Source organism: Leptinotarsa decemlineata, unplaced genomic scaffold, assembly GCF_025532065.1.
Source record: "Leptinotarsa decemlineata unplaced genomic scaffold, Ldec_3_MD MMD2_tig00026328_RagTag_RagTag, whole genome shotgun sequence".
Classification (NCBI taxonomy): Eukaryota; Metazoa; Arthropoda; class Insecta; order Coleoptera; family Chrysomelidae; genus Leptinotarsa; species Leptinotarsa decemlineata.
This window is the reverse complement of record NW_027412688.1, coordinates 34354592-34371159: the sequence shown is the minus strand read 5'-3', so window position 1 is coordinate 34371159 and position 16568 is coordinate 34354592. Positions and strand designations below refer to the sequence as shown.

At 34.0% G+C, this 16568-nt stretch overlaps 2 protein-coding genes across 7 annotated transcripts in view; one reads left to right on the top strand and one right to left on the bottom strand.

Moving 5' to 3' along the window:
• The window catches only part of Syt1 (Synaptotagmin 1), a 118376-nt gene that overhangs the window by 79819 nt on the left and 21989 nt on the right, over positions 1-16568 (bottom strand). The window lies entirely within an intron of this gene.
• LOC111506721 (facilitated trehalose transporter Tret1) lies at positions 3568-14087 on the top strand. Of its 3 annotated transcripts, XM_023161909.2 has the most exons (3): positions 3574-3784; positions 10011-10111; positions 12368-14087. In XM_023161909.2, exon 3 carries the CDS (start codon positions 12394-12396, stop codon positions 13705-13707), a length of 1314 nt encoding a protein of 437 aa, XP_023017677.2. In that variant the 5' UTR covers positions 3574-3784; positions 10011-10111; positions 12368-12393; the 3' UTR covers positions 13708-14087. The 3 variants fall into 3 exon arrangements, with proteins under 3 accessions (XP_023017676.2, XP_023017677.2, XP_074038442.1); XM_023161908.2 differs by lacking the exon at positions 10011-10111 and having other exon boundaries at positions 3568-3784; XM_074182341.1 differs by lacking the exons at positions 3574-3784; positions 10011-10111 and adding an exon at positions 12181-12287.

Genomic DNA, 16568 nt, shown 5'->3' with positions numbered 1-16568 from the left:
CATTGAGTTCAACTCTTTTTAAAATAAATCAAATTGTTTTTAAGGTAGAATTACCGTTCAAAACTTTCATAAAAAAAATAAATTTTTGCTTTTTATGACAACCTGCTAATACGTGTCCATTTGATTTCGTAAAAAAGTAAGAATTATTTGTTTATTACGAGGAGATTTTTTCGGGGGATGGGGTTGGTTACCACCCTTACATTTTAGGTAAATTGAGTGGCACCTCCTTATGAAGGTTGCCTTTTGACGTGGATATTTTATGCTTCTGATAAAAAAGTTAATCATACTAAAAACTTACTCACACAACGAATACAACCTGCTGATTTCCTTGAATGCTGATGACACAGAAAAGTTTAAAAAACTGTTTTAGGGTTAATAAATCCCAATAATTGTTTTTAAAACACACACAAAAAAAGTAACACATAATAAGGTTAACTCACATAGGAAATTTAGAGTAAATGTTCAAAATGTGCGCCATTTTGCTCCAAGCAACAATAAAGATTTTGTTCGAATTTTGCTCTTGCATTATTCAACATCTCAGGAGTTATTGCTCGGCATTCATCAATAATTCTACGACGTAATTCATCCAAGTTGGCTGGCTGTGTAGCATAAACTTCAGACTTTAAATATCCCCACAAAAAGTAGTCCAGTGGTGTTAAATCTGGTGATCGTGCTGGCCATTCAATTGGACCTCTTCTGCCAATCCATTGTCCTTCAAAATGATTATTCAAAAAATTTCGAACCTGCTGGGCATAATGGGGTGGTGCACCGTCTTGTTGGAAATGGATAAATTCATCTTGACATCTTGGATCCTGTTCAATTATTTCAACTATACAAGGTTGTATTGCATCTTCAAGAAGTTGTAAATAATAATCACCGGTTAAATTTCCATCAATGAAAAATGTACCTATAATATGATTGCCTAATATTCCGGCCCAGACATTCAACTTTGGGGATGTTGGGTATGTATTTATGCGTATTGTCTTGGGTTTTCATCAAACCAATAACGGCAATTGTGACGGTTCACGCAACCAGTTAAATAAAATGAGCTTTCGTCCGAAAAACAGATGTTATAAAGCAGCTCGAGATTTTGCATTAATCTCTCACTCATGCCCTCATAAAACTCATGTCTTCGGTCAAAATCATCCTCATTGAGTTCATGAACAAGTTTAATTTTGTAAGGATGGAATTTGTGGTTTTTAAGGATTCTCCATGCGCTCATATGGCTTATTCCGGCCATTGCTGATAAACCTCTGGTACTTAACCTGGGATTGGCGATGACTTAACCAATCACTCGAATCGCATTATCGTCATTCACTACCCTTCTCTGAACATTTCCGACCCTGTCTCCCTGAATTTTGTGACCAAATCCAGAACGTGATTTCTGCTTAGGTGTTTACCAGGGTTTTGCTCGTTAAATAAAATTGATGTTCTATTAGCATTTTGGTCATTGCCAAAAAATAAAGCAATAACTGAAACCCTTTCAGCAGTAGTGTAAAACATTTTTAAATAAATAACAATACACGACCCGTTCAAACAAAACAATCGAACGATGTACTAATGAAAACTGGAAGAAGAGGAGTGGGTATTGATTTTAAAAAAGGGATTTTATTCAACAAAAAACTGATAAGAAGAACTGCTTGAATGTATTTAGACATGCAAGTTACCGAGTGGTCTGTCTAATGTATTAATAACATGGCAATTTTAACTTCAAATTATCTCGAAAACTAATCGTTACAAAAATGTTCTTTTAACAGAGTTGTAAAGGTATTCGGAAGACCTTTAAAACAAGGTGCCACTCGACCTACTTTCCCTATCTAAATAAGGGTCGTCGGATGCACCCCTCCGAGGGGGTTGCGGCTATGTTGCAAAGTGAAACTTCTATGTCGATCACTAAATGAAAAAAACGCTTTTTCTTTTGGAAAAGAAAGTTTTTTGGCTTTCTACTACTCATCTTGATACAAAAAAAGGATAAGGGAATCTTCCAAAAAAAGGAAGGAAGTTATCAATTTATTATACTGTTATTATATTTATAAATAATTTTCTTTAATTTTTGGTAAAATTGCCGGTTTGTGTGGTCAACAAGTGTTTTTTTTCTTATTAATTTTAGGACATGACATTTGAAAACACTTTCTGTGCTTGCAAACCGGGATGCCAACTTTCATCCTAACCAGGATTGCCAATTCTGTTTTATATTTTATGTTTTTGAAAAATATCACAGAAATTGAAAAGAGAGTGTATATTATGGAGTGGTCAGATTTGTTATTGAATTTTTGAAACTTTGAAAATTCTTATCTATTGATGAAAGGAAGGATTATATTTCACTTAGATGATTTAGATCTGTTTTTTATTCGAACGATTTTCTGATTGAGAAATGAAAGACATCTCAAGAAAAAGCCTATTTGCTGTATTTTTTCCTTTTGATAAAATTGTTGTTTCTTCAAAATTCATAATATGTCCTGAAACGTTGGCATGTTCGCTTGAAACGCACCTTTGTGGTGCTAATCTGCAGTCACTTTTGTGAGAAGTTATACGGTCTTTTAATAAACATGAAGTTTGACCAATATATATTTTGTCACAACGTGCACATGGTATAGAGTATACTATATTTGATCGAAAAAGTATCGAAGTTTTTTCTTTCACTTCAGTGAACATTGAATTTATAGAAAAAACTGTTTGTTTGCAATTTTTATATTACTATTGTATTTATTAAAGATCCGTACAAGTTTTGGTACAATGTAAGGTAATGATTATTATCACTGATATTTGTTTCATTATTTCGTATATTTAAATTATTATTATTGATTAATAATTTATCACAAAAGGAGTACTAAACAGTATTTCCTTCAGTGAAGAATCTGGATATGAGTTATTTTTAAACAATTGAAAAATATTTTTTTAAGAATAGTAATTCATAAATCTACCAGAGCTTACTGGTTTCCTATTCCAATCTATTAAGATGGTATTATCTGCAGTTCGAAGAAGTTTTGTGTCCAAGATAGGAACGGTATGTTATCCATCCTCACATTCGATGGTAAATTTCATATATGAATCATAACCGTTGAAAACCTGTATTTCTGCAATTCCGGATTGTGAAAATGCTATCATCACAGTTTTCGATAGCACAGCCTTCTATCGAAAGTGCTCGCATATAATAAGTAGATGTTAATATTAATGTCTGTATATATATATATATATATATATATATATATATATATATATATATATATATATATATATATATTTCATACGATCCTGCGATAAAAGATCATAAACATTTATTAACTTGTTAATTATGATTTTTTTAACTAGTACAAAATGAAATATCCAAAAATTGTTTATAATTTTTTTTTAATTGATATGCAGCTATATCTGTTCTCACATTGAAAAATGGCAGTATTTAAAATAGGATACGAATATTCACTATTTCCTTCTTTCCTAAAAATATTCTCCGTTCGAAATCACATTATAAGCTTATTATAATACTAATTATACCCACCTCATTGTAATACATACAGTTACCAAATTCCTTATCAAATTTGTTATTCATGATATGTGCATGGAATCTATTTTCGTGTAGATAATTTTCACCGTCATCGGCGAAAGAGATGTTCGAATAAGATATATCAACTCATACAAACAGGCGCTTATGGTGAAACATATTCATTATATCAATATCACTCATTATTTGAAAGTTAGAAACGTCTCACAATGATTGAAAATAACGAAAAGAAAGGCAGTGTATCTAATGGAACCATATTCCAATTGTTTGCTGCTTTTATAGGTGAGTAACATTTTTTTTGAAAGGCATTATTCATGATTCTGTCAAGTTTAACACATAACACCATCCATTTGGCCTGATTCTGATTTGTAATATAATTTTGGTGTTGAAATCGTGTCTTTTTTATCTATATGAAGGTCAAATGTACAACTGAATCTATGGAATATTTTCTTTATAATTATAATAATAGTTTCATTGCATTGATGAGTACAAAAGAATTACAAAAATATGTATGAAACTAAATAAATACAACAATCAACGCAAAGGTCAAATATCTTGTTCAAACAACTTTTTTTCTGCCACTCAACTATGATCGTACCTATTGCGTCTCGTGCTGGGTACATACGGCTACATAAGCTCGAATATTAGATACAACAAAATACAAATTCAACAACACTACACCAGTTGGACTTACAAGTTCTTAGGCTATCTGCAGTAACGTTAGTTATACAGGGTGTTCCAAATTGAGTCGGTACCATTGCCAACTCCGTTATTAATTATGCTACGAATACGGTTAGAAGGGCAAACCAGTAGTATTTTCAATTGCCTTCTGATGCCGAGAACAAAACAAAATTGACAGTCACTTTTTCAAAATATTTCATAATTTTTTTTTAACGGAGGATATTCCATTATTTTATCATGCACATCAATTCGTAATAACATTCTCTACAACAAAACTCATCATTCCTACAGTTGAAAATAAGCGACTTATGTGGAAATATTTCACTAGTACAAAACATTTTTTTGTTCTGGCGAATAAAGAGCTATAAAATATCGAGTAAATATCCAAAACCACCACCTTCTTGTTAAACACATATCTGGCTCCTTCTCTTGACACTACATGTTGCTTTCAACACAATTCGGCCATCAAATGTACCGAGTAAACCACAATTTGTTGTTGCATAAACTAAACGCTTTGGGTATTCAAGAAATCATTCTGAAATGGATTAAAAATTATCTAGCCTGCAGAGTACAATTTGTAAAATATGGTAACTCAGTATCTTCCTCAATTACAGTTTCATCAGATGTGCCACAGGGTTCTCATTCAGGGCCATTGCTTATCAACCTATTTGTAAATGACTTGAAAGGTGTTATTCTTTATAATGGATTTCTTTTGTTTGGTGATGACCTGAAGATGTTAAAAGTTATTCATGACTCAACTGATACAGAATTATTACAGTACGATTTATCTAACTTTGTTCGCTATTGCAATTAAATATACACAAATGTCAAAAATTTACTTTTTTTCAAAACAAAAATCCCATTAACCTGCCATATAAAATCAATCAATCAGAAACAACAAATACAATCAGAGATTTAGGAATCACTCTCGACCCAAAAATGTCATTCAAACCCCGTATTGCAAATATTACTTCTAAAGCACTAAACATGTTAGGTTTCATTATTAGATCTGCAAATGAATTATCTTTCACTTCAATGAAAATAATATATTGTTCAAATGTTAGATCAATAATCGAATACAATTCCACAATTTGGTGCCCTTCATATCATGTGGATATTGATATGCTTGAAAGTGTTCAAAATAAGTTTTTAAGGTAATAATAATAATAATAATAATAATAATAATACCTCGGGGTGGAACAACGCCACTCACAAGAGGTAACAGCAGTGAAAAACTCTCTCCGCGGCAAGTATCAGCACAAACTCCGACAGATCTGGTCATCGGAACTGTCGGGGAAGAACAAAGTTGCTGCAACAAATATGCTTGCCGTTCCAATCTTACTCCACTCGTTTGGAATAGTGAAGTGGACTCGGGAGGAGCTGTATCAACTCGACGTAAAGACCCGAAAAATGATGCATCTCAATAGGAGTTTGCATCCCAAATCGTCCGTTCCACGATTGTACTTCCCCCGACAACAGGGAGGCCGTGGACTTTTGAGTTTGGAGTGTTTACATGACAGAATGGTGCTGGATACAGCCTGTAAAGTCGTCAGGAGTTCGGATCCCCTTCTCTGCATGGTCCGTGACCATGAGAGAGCAGGAATTGTAGTAGCATTTCTCTTTAGAGCAGCTGCCCGAGCAGCTGATGAACTCGGTATAGTTTTCGACACTGAACAAGGTGACCACAACTCTGTCACCGAGTTGGAACCTGTTCAGCAAAAAGCTCAGATAAAAGCCGCAGAGATCACCTTACTTATGCGGAAACACAAGGATAAGCCAATGCATGGGGTCTTCTTCAATAACATTGGAGACCTCGGCTTATCAAAGCGCCTGACCTTCGCTTTTCTCAGGTCGAGTGGGCTGAAGTCGGAAACTGAGGGATTCATCATAGCTTGCCAGGATGGTGTATTCAACACCTTAGTCTACCGCAGTCGCGTGATGGGTATAGAGGTTCCTCACACAAGGTGCCCGAGACCCTAATGCACTTGCTGTCAGCATGTCCAGCATATGCGGTCTCGGCCTATAGTAGTTTGTAGTAGTTTGTAGTAAAGCTGGTCCGTAAATGCTATCATAATAGGCCAGTCTTGGCCTTGGTCTTGGTATCAGAGACTCACAGAGGCTGAGTTTCGAATTTTTAGACATTACAAGTCTGTTAGGATATAACTGCCTCAAAATATTGAAAGAAGTCTTACATACGTAATTGACATGTTTTGTGAATCTAAGTTCGGTGTCAAGCCATAAACCTAAATTTTTACTTGCCTCTACAAAGGGGATAGCATGATTATCGATGTGAATAGATAGAGATTCACGCACCGCACTTCTTCTATTTTTTGGTCCGAAAAGCATAACTTGCGATTTATTTGGATTGAGTTTTGAATTGTGTGCACAGGATATATCAAATAGCGATTTAAGATTTCTATCAATGAGTTTTTCGACCTCTTTAGTTTCATGGAAACTGAAAGAGGTATATAGTTGGGTATCATCGGCGTAGAGGTGAATTTTGCATGTCTGTATGTATTTATGGAAATCACTCACGTAGAGGGCGAAAAGAAGTGGTCGCAACACTGAACCTTATGGTACTCCAAATCTTCTGACCAATGAAATAGATTGTTCACCATCCAGTATGACATTTTGAGTCCGTTCTGATAAATATGTGTCTAAAATAGATACTACGCTCCGAGAAAAAACAAAAAACTGAAGTTTTTTACACAAGATAAACGAATCTAACTGTGTCAAAAACCTTGCTGTAATCAAGCAAAATGAGACAAGTGAATTTTTTTCCATCGTATGACTTGAAAATATCATCAGTGATAAGGGTCAGTGCTGTTGTTGTACTAAATTGTGGGCGAAACCCCGATTGCACGTCAGCAATGAGATTTTTCTCCACAGAGTAGTTGGAAATTTGACCCTTCATTATCATTTCCAGGGCTTTCGACATGGTAGGAAGTAGGCTGATGGGTCGAAAATCAGACAATTCGGTGGGATCGCTACATTTTACTAAAGGGGTAACTCTAGCATGTTTCCATATAGATGGAAATCGACTTGTGATAATGGAATTGAAAATGAATGTAATATGCGGCAGCAATTGAGGTATCACCAGATGTAACATACGAATAGAAATTTTGTCACAACCTACAGCACTACTTTCGATTTTATTTATATATCTTCTGACTGTTTCACTATCAATAGTTCTGAAGGAGAAACCATTTTCAGATATCTGTGAAGGTACTATGCATATAAACTGCATATAAACTATAAAATTATATTAGATATTCTTGATTTGAATACTCTGGCTCATAAAAGATTAGAATCAGATCTTACACTAATTCATAAAATAATCAATGGTAGCATCAATTCTCCGGAACTTGTCGAACTTATAACTTTATATGTGAATCTAAGTAGAACAAGAAATTCGGATATCTTCAAAGTACCCTTTTGTCTCACCAAATATGACCGGAATGAATATGTAGGTAGAATTTTGAGACTTGCAAATACATACAATGTAGACTTAGAATTTCTTCAATTCTTCTTTGGAAACATCTAAAAAGACTGTGAAAAGATTGAAATTCATTAACCTAAATTTACGTTTTTTTTTTTATTTTATTTTATATATTTTTTTCCCTGAACCTAGCTTAAATTACTGTTGAATACATATGTGTGAACTTGTTTATCATTTTGTAAAAAATAGGCATTGTCGTAAATAAATACATGAATAAATAAATGAATGAATTATAAAAATTACATTTTCAATATTATTTTTCAGTTCATCTACATTATTATGTTTCATTTTGAACACCTCATTTTTCAGAAATCCCCAAAAATAAAAATCTAGAGGTGTCATGTCTGGTGAACGGGGAGGCCACTTAACAGGACCATTTGTAGCAATCCGTCTGTTTCCAAACCATTCTCGCAACATTCTTTCCACACCACTGAAATTATGTGCTTGTGCTCCATCCTGCTGAAAATTAATTTAATCATTTGATGACCCTCCAGATCAAAATCATCGAAAAACTCTTCCAACACTCTTGTTAATAAATTAATTTAACGGAGAAAAATGTACCGATAATTCTACCTCTAAATAGATCACACCAAACATTGATACTAAATCGTCTTTGCGGCTTGTGGGGCTAGACTATATGGATTATGTCTACTCCAATAAGGAAAATTTTCTCTATTATACATCCCATAATTTGAAAAATTTGCCTCATCGCTCCATATAATATTTCTATAGAAGTTTGGATCTTGACTGCATTTATTCATAAACCATCGACAAAACCTCAATCGTCATTCAGGGTCACCAGGTTCTAGTGTTCGCACTGGCTTCAACTCATGAGGAGAAATCTTACATTTCTTCAGAATTCGTTGAATAACAGACGGTGGAACAGCTATTTCTCTAGATAAATCTCTGATGGAATCATTCGGATTCACCTCAAAGTAGATTAAAACGTCAATTTCTGTATCTTCAGATATTACAAAACGTTTTGTAGTTCTTCTCTTCTCAAAAACTTTCTCATTGTTTCCGAATCGGCGATGAAGCACAGCAAAAAAACGCTGATTAGGTAATTCACGATCGGGGAACGAATTGCTATAGTGTTGGAGTGCTCTTGCACTATTTTTCTGGCAAACCAAAAAGAACTCTTACATATCACATTTTCCTTGATGGGAAAACGGCATTTCGAAAAATATTCGAACAGTAGGTGACAGTTACAATAATTTATGACATTGTCATGATATACTTGAGAATATTTGACAAATAATATTTCAACAAAAATTCAAAGAAACTTAATTACTCATAATAATTCTCGAATAAAACACATTGTTTTCCAACCTCTATAATATGACGCTCCATTATTTTCTGTTCTGTACAAAAACGGCTTCAATGTTATTATTATAGCAGACATATTTTTATTCACAAAATAAATACGGCTAGTGGAATGGCTTTAAGATGGAAATTATCGTTTTGTAAATCAATAGCCAAACCAAATTGCTCAATGGTCTTAAGTGAGTGATTCACGAGTTCAAATCCCAGCGCAGTTTCTTATTTTTGCTGTTAACAACAAAATATTTTCATTTTTATAAGTACCAGTGAAATGAATAAATATTTCCACATAAGTCGCTCAGTTTCAAGACAGGAAGAATGGTGATATGAGCTTTGTTGTTGAGAATATTTTTACGAATCGAAATGCATGATGAAATACAGGGTGTTTCATTTGAAAAAATATCATTTTATGGAATATTTTAAAAAAGCGACTACTAGTTTGCACATTCGACTGAATTCGTAGCATCAATAATAACGGAGTTGGCAATGGTGCCGACTCATTTTGGTACACCCTGTATAGTTAGTCGTATAAAACCATAGATACACTGCGTGTATTGTCCTCGGTGCTCAGTTCACCAGTTTTTTTTTCGCCAAAAAGCACCAAATGCTTTATCTCCCACGAAAATATTTTTCATCCATTTTCTTCAAGCTAACGAAAGTTGCTTTAGTCAATATTTTGTATCCTACAAACTAATAATCCGACAGCTTTGAAATTTGTACACGTGCCTTTTGAAGGTTAGAGTTAACTGATAATAATATGCATTCAATACTATTAGCTCCATCTGTGTGTTAGCCTAGGAACTTTTTAGCCCATCTAGTGGTTATCTCAACTAGAACGAATAACAAAATCATGATCAATCAAATGGTATTTATCCACTGACTAGTCCTTGTCTGAGCTCCTCATATATTTGGGCAGCAGATAATAAAATTTTGTAAAGAGAAAAAGTAAGGGTCGCCTTGTATTTTATACTGATTCTATGCACATCAGTTCTGAATTTTATTTTTTAGTAAAGGTATCCAGGTTTACGATTAGTTATTGGTTTGGGGAAAGATACACAAGAATGAAGCATCCACCGATTCCTAATCGATAGCCATTCGTGATCCTCAAGGTGAGCAAAATTTTGTACTGTACTCTTCAGACTGAACTGCTTGAACTGCTTGCCAGATCAGACTCAAATTTTTGCATGACTCACTGACTCCCAACACAATTACTCGAACCCTTTCTTTACAGCGATTTCTGAAGCCTTGTCTATGAAATTACATAACTATTGATTTAGAGGAATTTATATTCGAGCATTTTTTTTATAAAATCAGAAGACATTACAGATCATCATTCATAATATACAGTGTGTAAAAGCCAAATGGAATTAATTCATTATTTCGGTTACTGTACATATTTTTAAAAATTCCCAAAACACGTGTTATCTAAATCAAATTTCAACATTCTTCAAAGTAAAAATGCCACCCCTACATTCAACCCCCTTCGAATGACAGGTACAACCCCCAACTTTCTAAACGGGAAGTATAGGTTTGAAAGGTCTCTTCATTTTCTATTCAAAAATGTTGTCGCTTCCAAGTTCATTGCAACAATTAAGATTGAATAAATTGAAAGCACGTGGCTACCGAAATTCGATAAAATACACTCAAAAAGTAAAATGTAATACAAAATATAATGAAATATAGAATACGAAAAAGAACTATGAATATCAACGAAGTAGATGTTTAAAATGTACGTCTCTACATCCTAATCTCAAATAAAACTGTTTTATAACATTATGTATACCATCAAGCGTGCTCGACCCAATCGCAAGCCTTATTCGTTCTTTTAAGTCATTCAAATCTTAAAGTTTAGTTTTGTACACATTTTATTACATATCCACATAAAAAAATCTAATGGTGAAAGATCAAGTGATCGCGCTGGCCATTCAATCGATCCTCGCCTCCCTATCCACCGATTGAGAAATGTTGTATCGATGTATTGCCGGATATTAACTTGGTAATGTGGTGGTGCTCCATCTTACTGAAACCATATCTTATTCACTGGAACTTGAGGCTTTCCTGGAATAGGATACGAATTTGCTAAACTTGGAGTGACATCATTTTGAAGTAGTGTCAAATAATTAGTTCCATTCAAGTTGCCCTCAATGAAAAAGGGACGAATGATATGGTTTCCTACAATCCCCTCCAAATAATTAACCTTTTGAGAGTATTGCGTGTGTTCTTCTCTCATTCAGTGAGGATTTTCCGTTGACCAGTAGCGACAATTTTGCCGATTAGCATGACCGTTAAGACACAAAATACACTCATCAAAAAATATAACGTTTTCTAATTGGATGATATTGTTATCCAACATGTCCATCATTTGCTCACAAAAAAAAGTTCTTTTATAAAAGTCTTCTTCCATGAGCTCCTGGGTAGATATCATTTTATAGGGTTGCATTTTTTTTAATATGTTTACTATTGGTGTATGGCTAACATTGAATGTAGTGGATGCCTGTCTACTCAATGTATGTGGATTTTCCTCAAACCCAAGCATCACATCTAATTTGACTTCATCACTCATTGCATTGGCAGCTGCTTTCTTTATCTTCCCCATATGAGCAAGCTCGCGAAACTGCTTCTCTATTTTGCTTATTGTTCCTTGAGATATGGGCGATAAATTGGGAAATTTGTCATGAAATAGGCGACCTGCTCTGTTCGGGTTTTATCTCCGTAATCAATCATTTATGAAACTATTATTTTATGCGTTTCCGTCAATCTAACCATTTGTCAGACTTGAAGTTAACGAACTCAAAATACTGACAACTGATGTTGTAAAATACAAAACAAGTTGACAAGGCGTTTTAAAGTAACGTTGCCACGGAAATTATTTACAGTTTTTCAAAGGATACCATCTACAAAGAACATTGCTTTGATTTTTACTTACTTTCTCATTATCAATACCTAAACATGAAATAAGTTTTGAGTATATTGCAATAAGTTTTAATTGTATTTTATCGAATTTCCGAAACCACATGATTTTAATTTATTTTATCTCAATTGTTGCAATAAATTTGAAAGCAATAACATTTTTGAGTAGAGAATAAAGAGACCTGTCACAAGCCTATACTTCCCATTTAAAAAATTGGGGGTTGTACTGTCATTCGACGGGGATTGAAGGTAGGGTTAGCATTTTTCCGTTGAAGTATGTCAAATTACAATTTAAATTTGACGTGTTTCGGGACTTTGTTAAAATATGTACCGTAACTGAAATAATGAATTTATTGCTTTTGGCTTTTACATACTGTATGTATTGGTTTTTCATGTCGATTATATGAACATTTTCTGACTTCTTGTAATCGACCAATTTCTTTCTTTGCTTTCAGCTACTTTGTTAGCGGTGACTGATGGCATGTCATATGGATGGACTGCTCCTATGATGAGCTACTTCACCAGTGAAGAAAGCCATATAAAAATGACCTTAGAAGAAGTTGAATGGATGGAAACTTGGTTAATGATTGGTACAATAATGGCGCTTCCTGTTACAGTAATCTCGGTAGAAAAAATAGGAAGAAAAAAGACGCTACTCATCTCTTGTACTATTTTGATAGCCAGCTGGATAATGATCGCAGTAGGTGGAGTAATTGAAATTATATATGCAGGAAGGTTCATGCAAGGATCTGGAATAAATATGGCCTTTGTTGCTGCTCCCATGTACGTGGGAGAAATCGCACATAAAAATTTTCGAGGAATGGTAGCAAGCACGGTTTTCGTGATGATGATGTTTGGTGTATTATTGGACTATAGCTCAATACCGTTCGTATCATATTACGTACCTCCCATCATAGCTGTTTGTTTTCTGTCGACACAGCTGATAGTATTTTCGTTTTTGCCTGAAACCCCCTATTACCTTATCAAAATAAAGCAATATGACAAAGCAAAGAAATCTCTACAGAGCTTCAGAGGTAACTCTAACATAAATGATGAATTCGAAGAAATTCTAAGAGAAGCTGAAATATACGAAAAAGAAAATATGTCTGCTCTAAAAGCAATATTTCAAGTGAAAAGTTATCGAAAAGCTCTTTTAATTGTGATTTTCCTAGCATTTGTGGAACCATTCTCTTGTCAAGAGATTATTTTGATGAACCTTCATGAAATCCTGAATAGCGCTGGTTCCGTTTATATGGATTCCACTTATGCGGCTATCATCTTTGCTAGTTTGATGATGGTGTCTGCTCTCGCATCTTCGATAATGGTAGACAGATTCGGGAGAAAACTCCTGTTGATAATATCAATAATTCTCACAGGACTATGCCTTTTGACTTTAGGGCTATATTTTCATTTGAAACGTGCTGGTTTCGCCCTGGATTCCGTTAGTTGGATACCCGTAGTAGCAGTTATGGTATATGCACTCGTTTTTAAAGTTGGATTAGGCATGGTACCTATTGTGATTGCCACTGAGATTTTGACTGTCAAAATAAGGGCTCTGGGTATGACGCTTGGAGACGGAATTTATGTCACAGCCTCTATTACGTCGCTCCAAATATTCTTCATTTCAAAGAGCACTTTCGGAATGCATGCCTCCTTCTATACTTTCGCTGTATGTGTCCTCTTTATGTTGATAATCACAATTTTTTGGATTCCAGAAACTAAAGGTAAGAGTATGGAGGAAATTCAGCAGATTTTGAATGGAACAAAAGTGGAGTCAATAAAGGATGAAAAGTAGAATTCGATAAATCAAGATTACAAATACGTGTTTTCCATATTTTTTGATTTCCATGCATTACATTTCCTAATTACAATTTGAATTAGATCGAAGATATCGTAAAAAATATGATTGATTATTCAAAAGATAATTCTAATCACTTCGATTGAGTGTAATGTATACTCAGTTGATTCAATAAATATGGAATTCAGAATTGTATATTCTCCAACAAAAGAAATGGATCAACAACTATCATTTCAATCACTATTGTTGAAAACTCCCATTGTTTATACTGCTAGGAAAATAGTGCTAAGTAGGACCAAACCAAACATGCTTCAAATTCCACTAGCCTATGTAAGCTGAGTTTGTGTTTTATACGATAGTAAAGTTGTGAAATATTACATTGGATTTTCTTTTCCAAACAAGTTTTTTTTTAATAATGAAAGCAATGTGATCCACATCAACGGTAGCATTGAATCCAACACCTCCACACCTCATGATAACAGAGGCAAGAAGGTCCCATTCAGATGACTTTGAGAGTCACCAAGCTACCAAAAATCAGACCAAGATGCATAGAAAACCTGGTGTAAACATTGATTCGTTTTTATTTTGTTGAAAACTCTAGACTTGAACACAAAGATGGTAACTTTAATTTGCCTGTGGATGTATTGGTAAAAATCTATCCAAAAAGTATCATTGAAATTCCATAAAACTAATGTATTGGTAGGGATTTTGACTAATTTTTTAGTTCAAGCATTGCGATAATCTCAGTGGGTAAATTAGTCACAATGTCAAATTCTTCTATTGAATAGAAAAAATATTTAATTTTCACATTTTTTAATTGTTCCTAATAATAAGCTTTTCAATTACCGTTTTTCGGGTGGTATTTTTTTCTTTGGTAGTAATGATCAGTCTACCATTATGGACTACAAACGTTGTAATTATTATAACCTCAATATTTATACATTTCAATCATGTTTTCAACATTAAAAATTTAGTATACAAGAAATCAATTCGTGTGTAGTTCAAGTAAACGATATAGTGCAACCTACGTTCCAACAGTTTCCCTTTAATAATATAGTCAGGGAGCTAACTAATCTCGTTATTCAATAATCATTTCTTATTATATAAGAAAGTAGGGATTCAAATAACAGGGTGATAATTGAAAATACCTCTGAATACTACTTACTCACATATATAAACAATCGATCGCTTTAAAAACACTTCATTAACTTTCTTCGAAAGCTCCTCATAATTTATCTTCCATATTCTCTGTTTCACTATCACTATCGTCATTTAAATCAATAATGAATTTATTTCCACCATTAATATGAGTGTGTCCAATCTCCATATGGTCTTTTTCAACTAAAATTACTTTTTTAATCCTTTTCTGCCACTATTCTACGATAATATTACATACTTCTTCTTTAATTAGCTCTATTACCTTCTTATCAAATTTTGAAAAAGTATTTTTACACCTGATGATTTCCCCAAATCAACTCGATGGGATTAAAAACAGAAAAATAGGATGGAAGTCTCAGTATGGTGTGTCTATACTTTCCAGCAAAACTCTCAAGGGCATACACTTTTTCAAATGTTTTTGTCTATAAAACTTCAAGTAGTTGGTTTTTGGTATAGTAGTCTTCAGACTACAAATTGATATCCATTGAAAAACTTTGTATTTCATCTTTTCTCAAATTTTTATTCGGTACTTTGATGAGCTGTCACGAATGATAGGAAGCGTTGTTAAGAACTATTACACTATTCGCATACAAATTTGGAAATGATGTGTTCTCAAACCATTTCTCAAAAATATTAGCTTCCATATTCTTATGATAGTCGTTATTGCAGTCCTCAAGTTTTTTTCCACATAATTTCAAAGAATTCAGAACCCATCCTTTACTTCCCCCGCAATGCACAATGATTAGTCGCCATCCTTCGTTTGTAGGCATGTTAGGCGTACACATTCTCGAACCATCAGTCCACCCTTTCGTAACTATGTCGTGAATGGCATACCAAGTTTCATCCAAATATAAAATTTGACGTTGTTCTTGTCTATATTTAGTTATTTGTTCTAATTGTTTTTTACGCAATTCCACTATTCTTCTGCTTTCCATAACTACTTGTCGTATGTTTATTATTTTAAATCCTAAATCTTAGTGAAGAGTTATGTCACAGCAGCTCACGTTATGGCCGGAAGTATTCAATTTCTTTCTGATGATTCCAGTTGTAGGAATTTAATTGCTTTTGTAACAGTCGTATATTGTTTTCTTCAATGATTTTATCAGAAACACATCTAAAGGTTCTGGTAACCCCGTATCACATCGCGTTCATGGTTTGTTTTTGACTATTTTACGTACAGTTGAGAAAGGAATTTCGGTCAAATCAATGTTGCTTGTAATAGTTTGTTTCCCTCAAAAACAAACTTGAAATGTAGATTCTTATACGCGTTGAAACATAATCTCTGTGTTTCAATATTCAAATGCATCCGAATCTTATTCACTGGTATCTCTTTTTCGCATTGTTCATCATCGCTATTGGAATCACTACACAGGAAAGAGTCTGCGTTGTTATCACACTCTTTATTACTATTAATACTTGTCCAAGGACGCCACATTTTGAACACCTAACAAAAATTTTAACTAATTATAACTACACTCAAATCGCGATCAGTTCCCGAACTGAACATTGACAACACGACGGCTCGCGTTCTATTCGTCACCGTAACGTGACTTCAAATTTAATTTTATGACTCTTCAGCCAATCATAACACTCGGTTAGTAAAAATTATCCAATACGAACCGCCAATTCTTCAGTCCACGTGGACTAGTTGGCAGCGGCTTCATTTCTCTGTATTGGTTTTTTTTACCTTTGAAAACGCG

What these genes read in the sequence shown, in the direction of transcription:
- LOC111506721 (XM_023161908.2), top strand. Translation starts at nt 3,712, where the DNA reads ATGATTGAAAATAACGAAAAGAAAGGCAGTGTATCTAATGGAACCATA. An exon ending in ATTGTTTGCTGCTTTTATAG is followed by an intron (nt 3,785 to 12,367) that starts GTGAGTAACATT and finishes CTTTGCTTTCAG; the next exon opens with CTACTTTGTTAGCGGTGACT.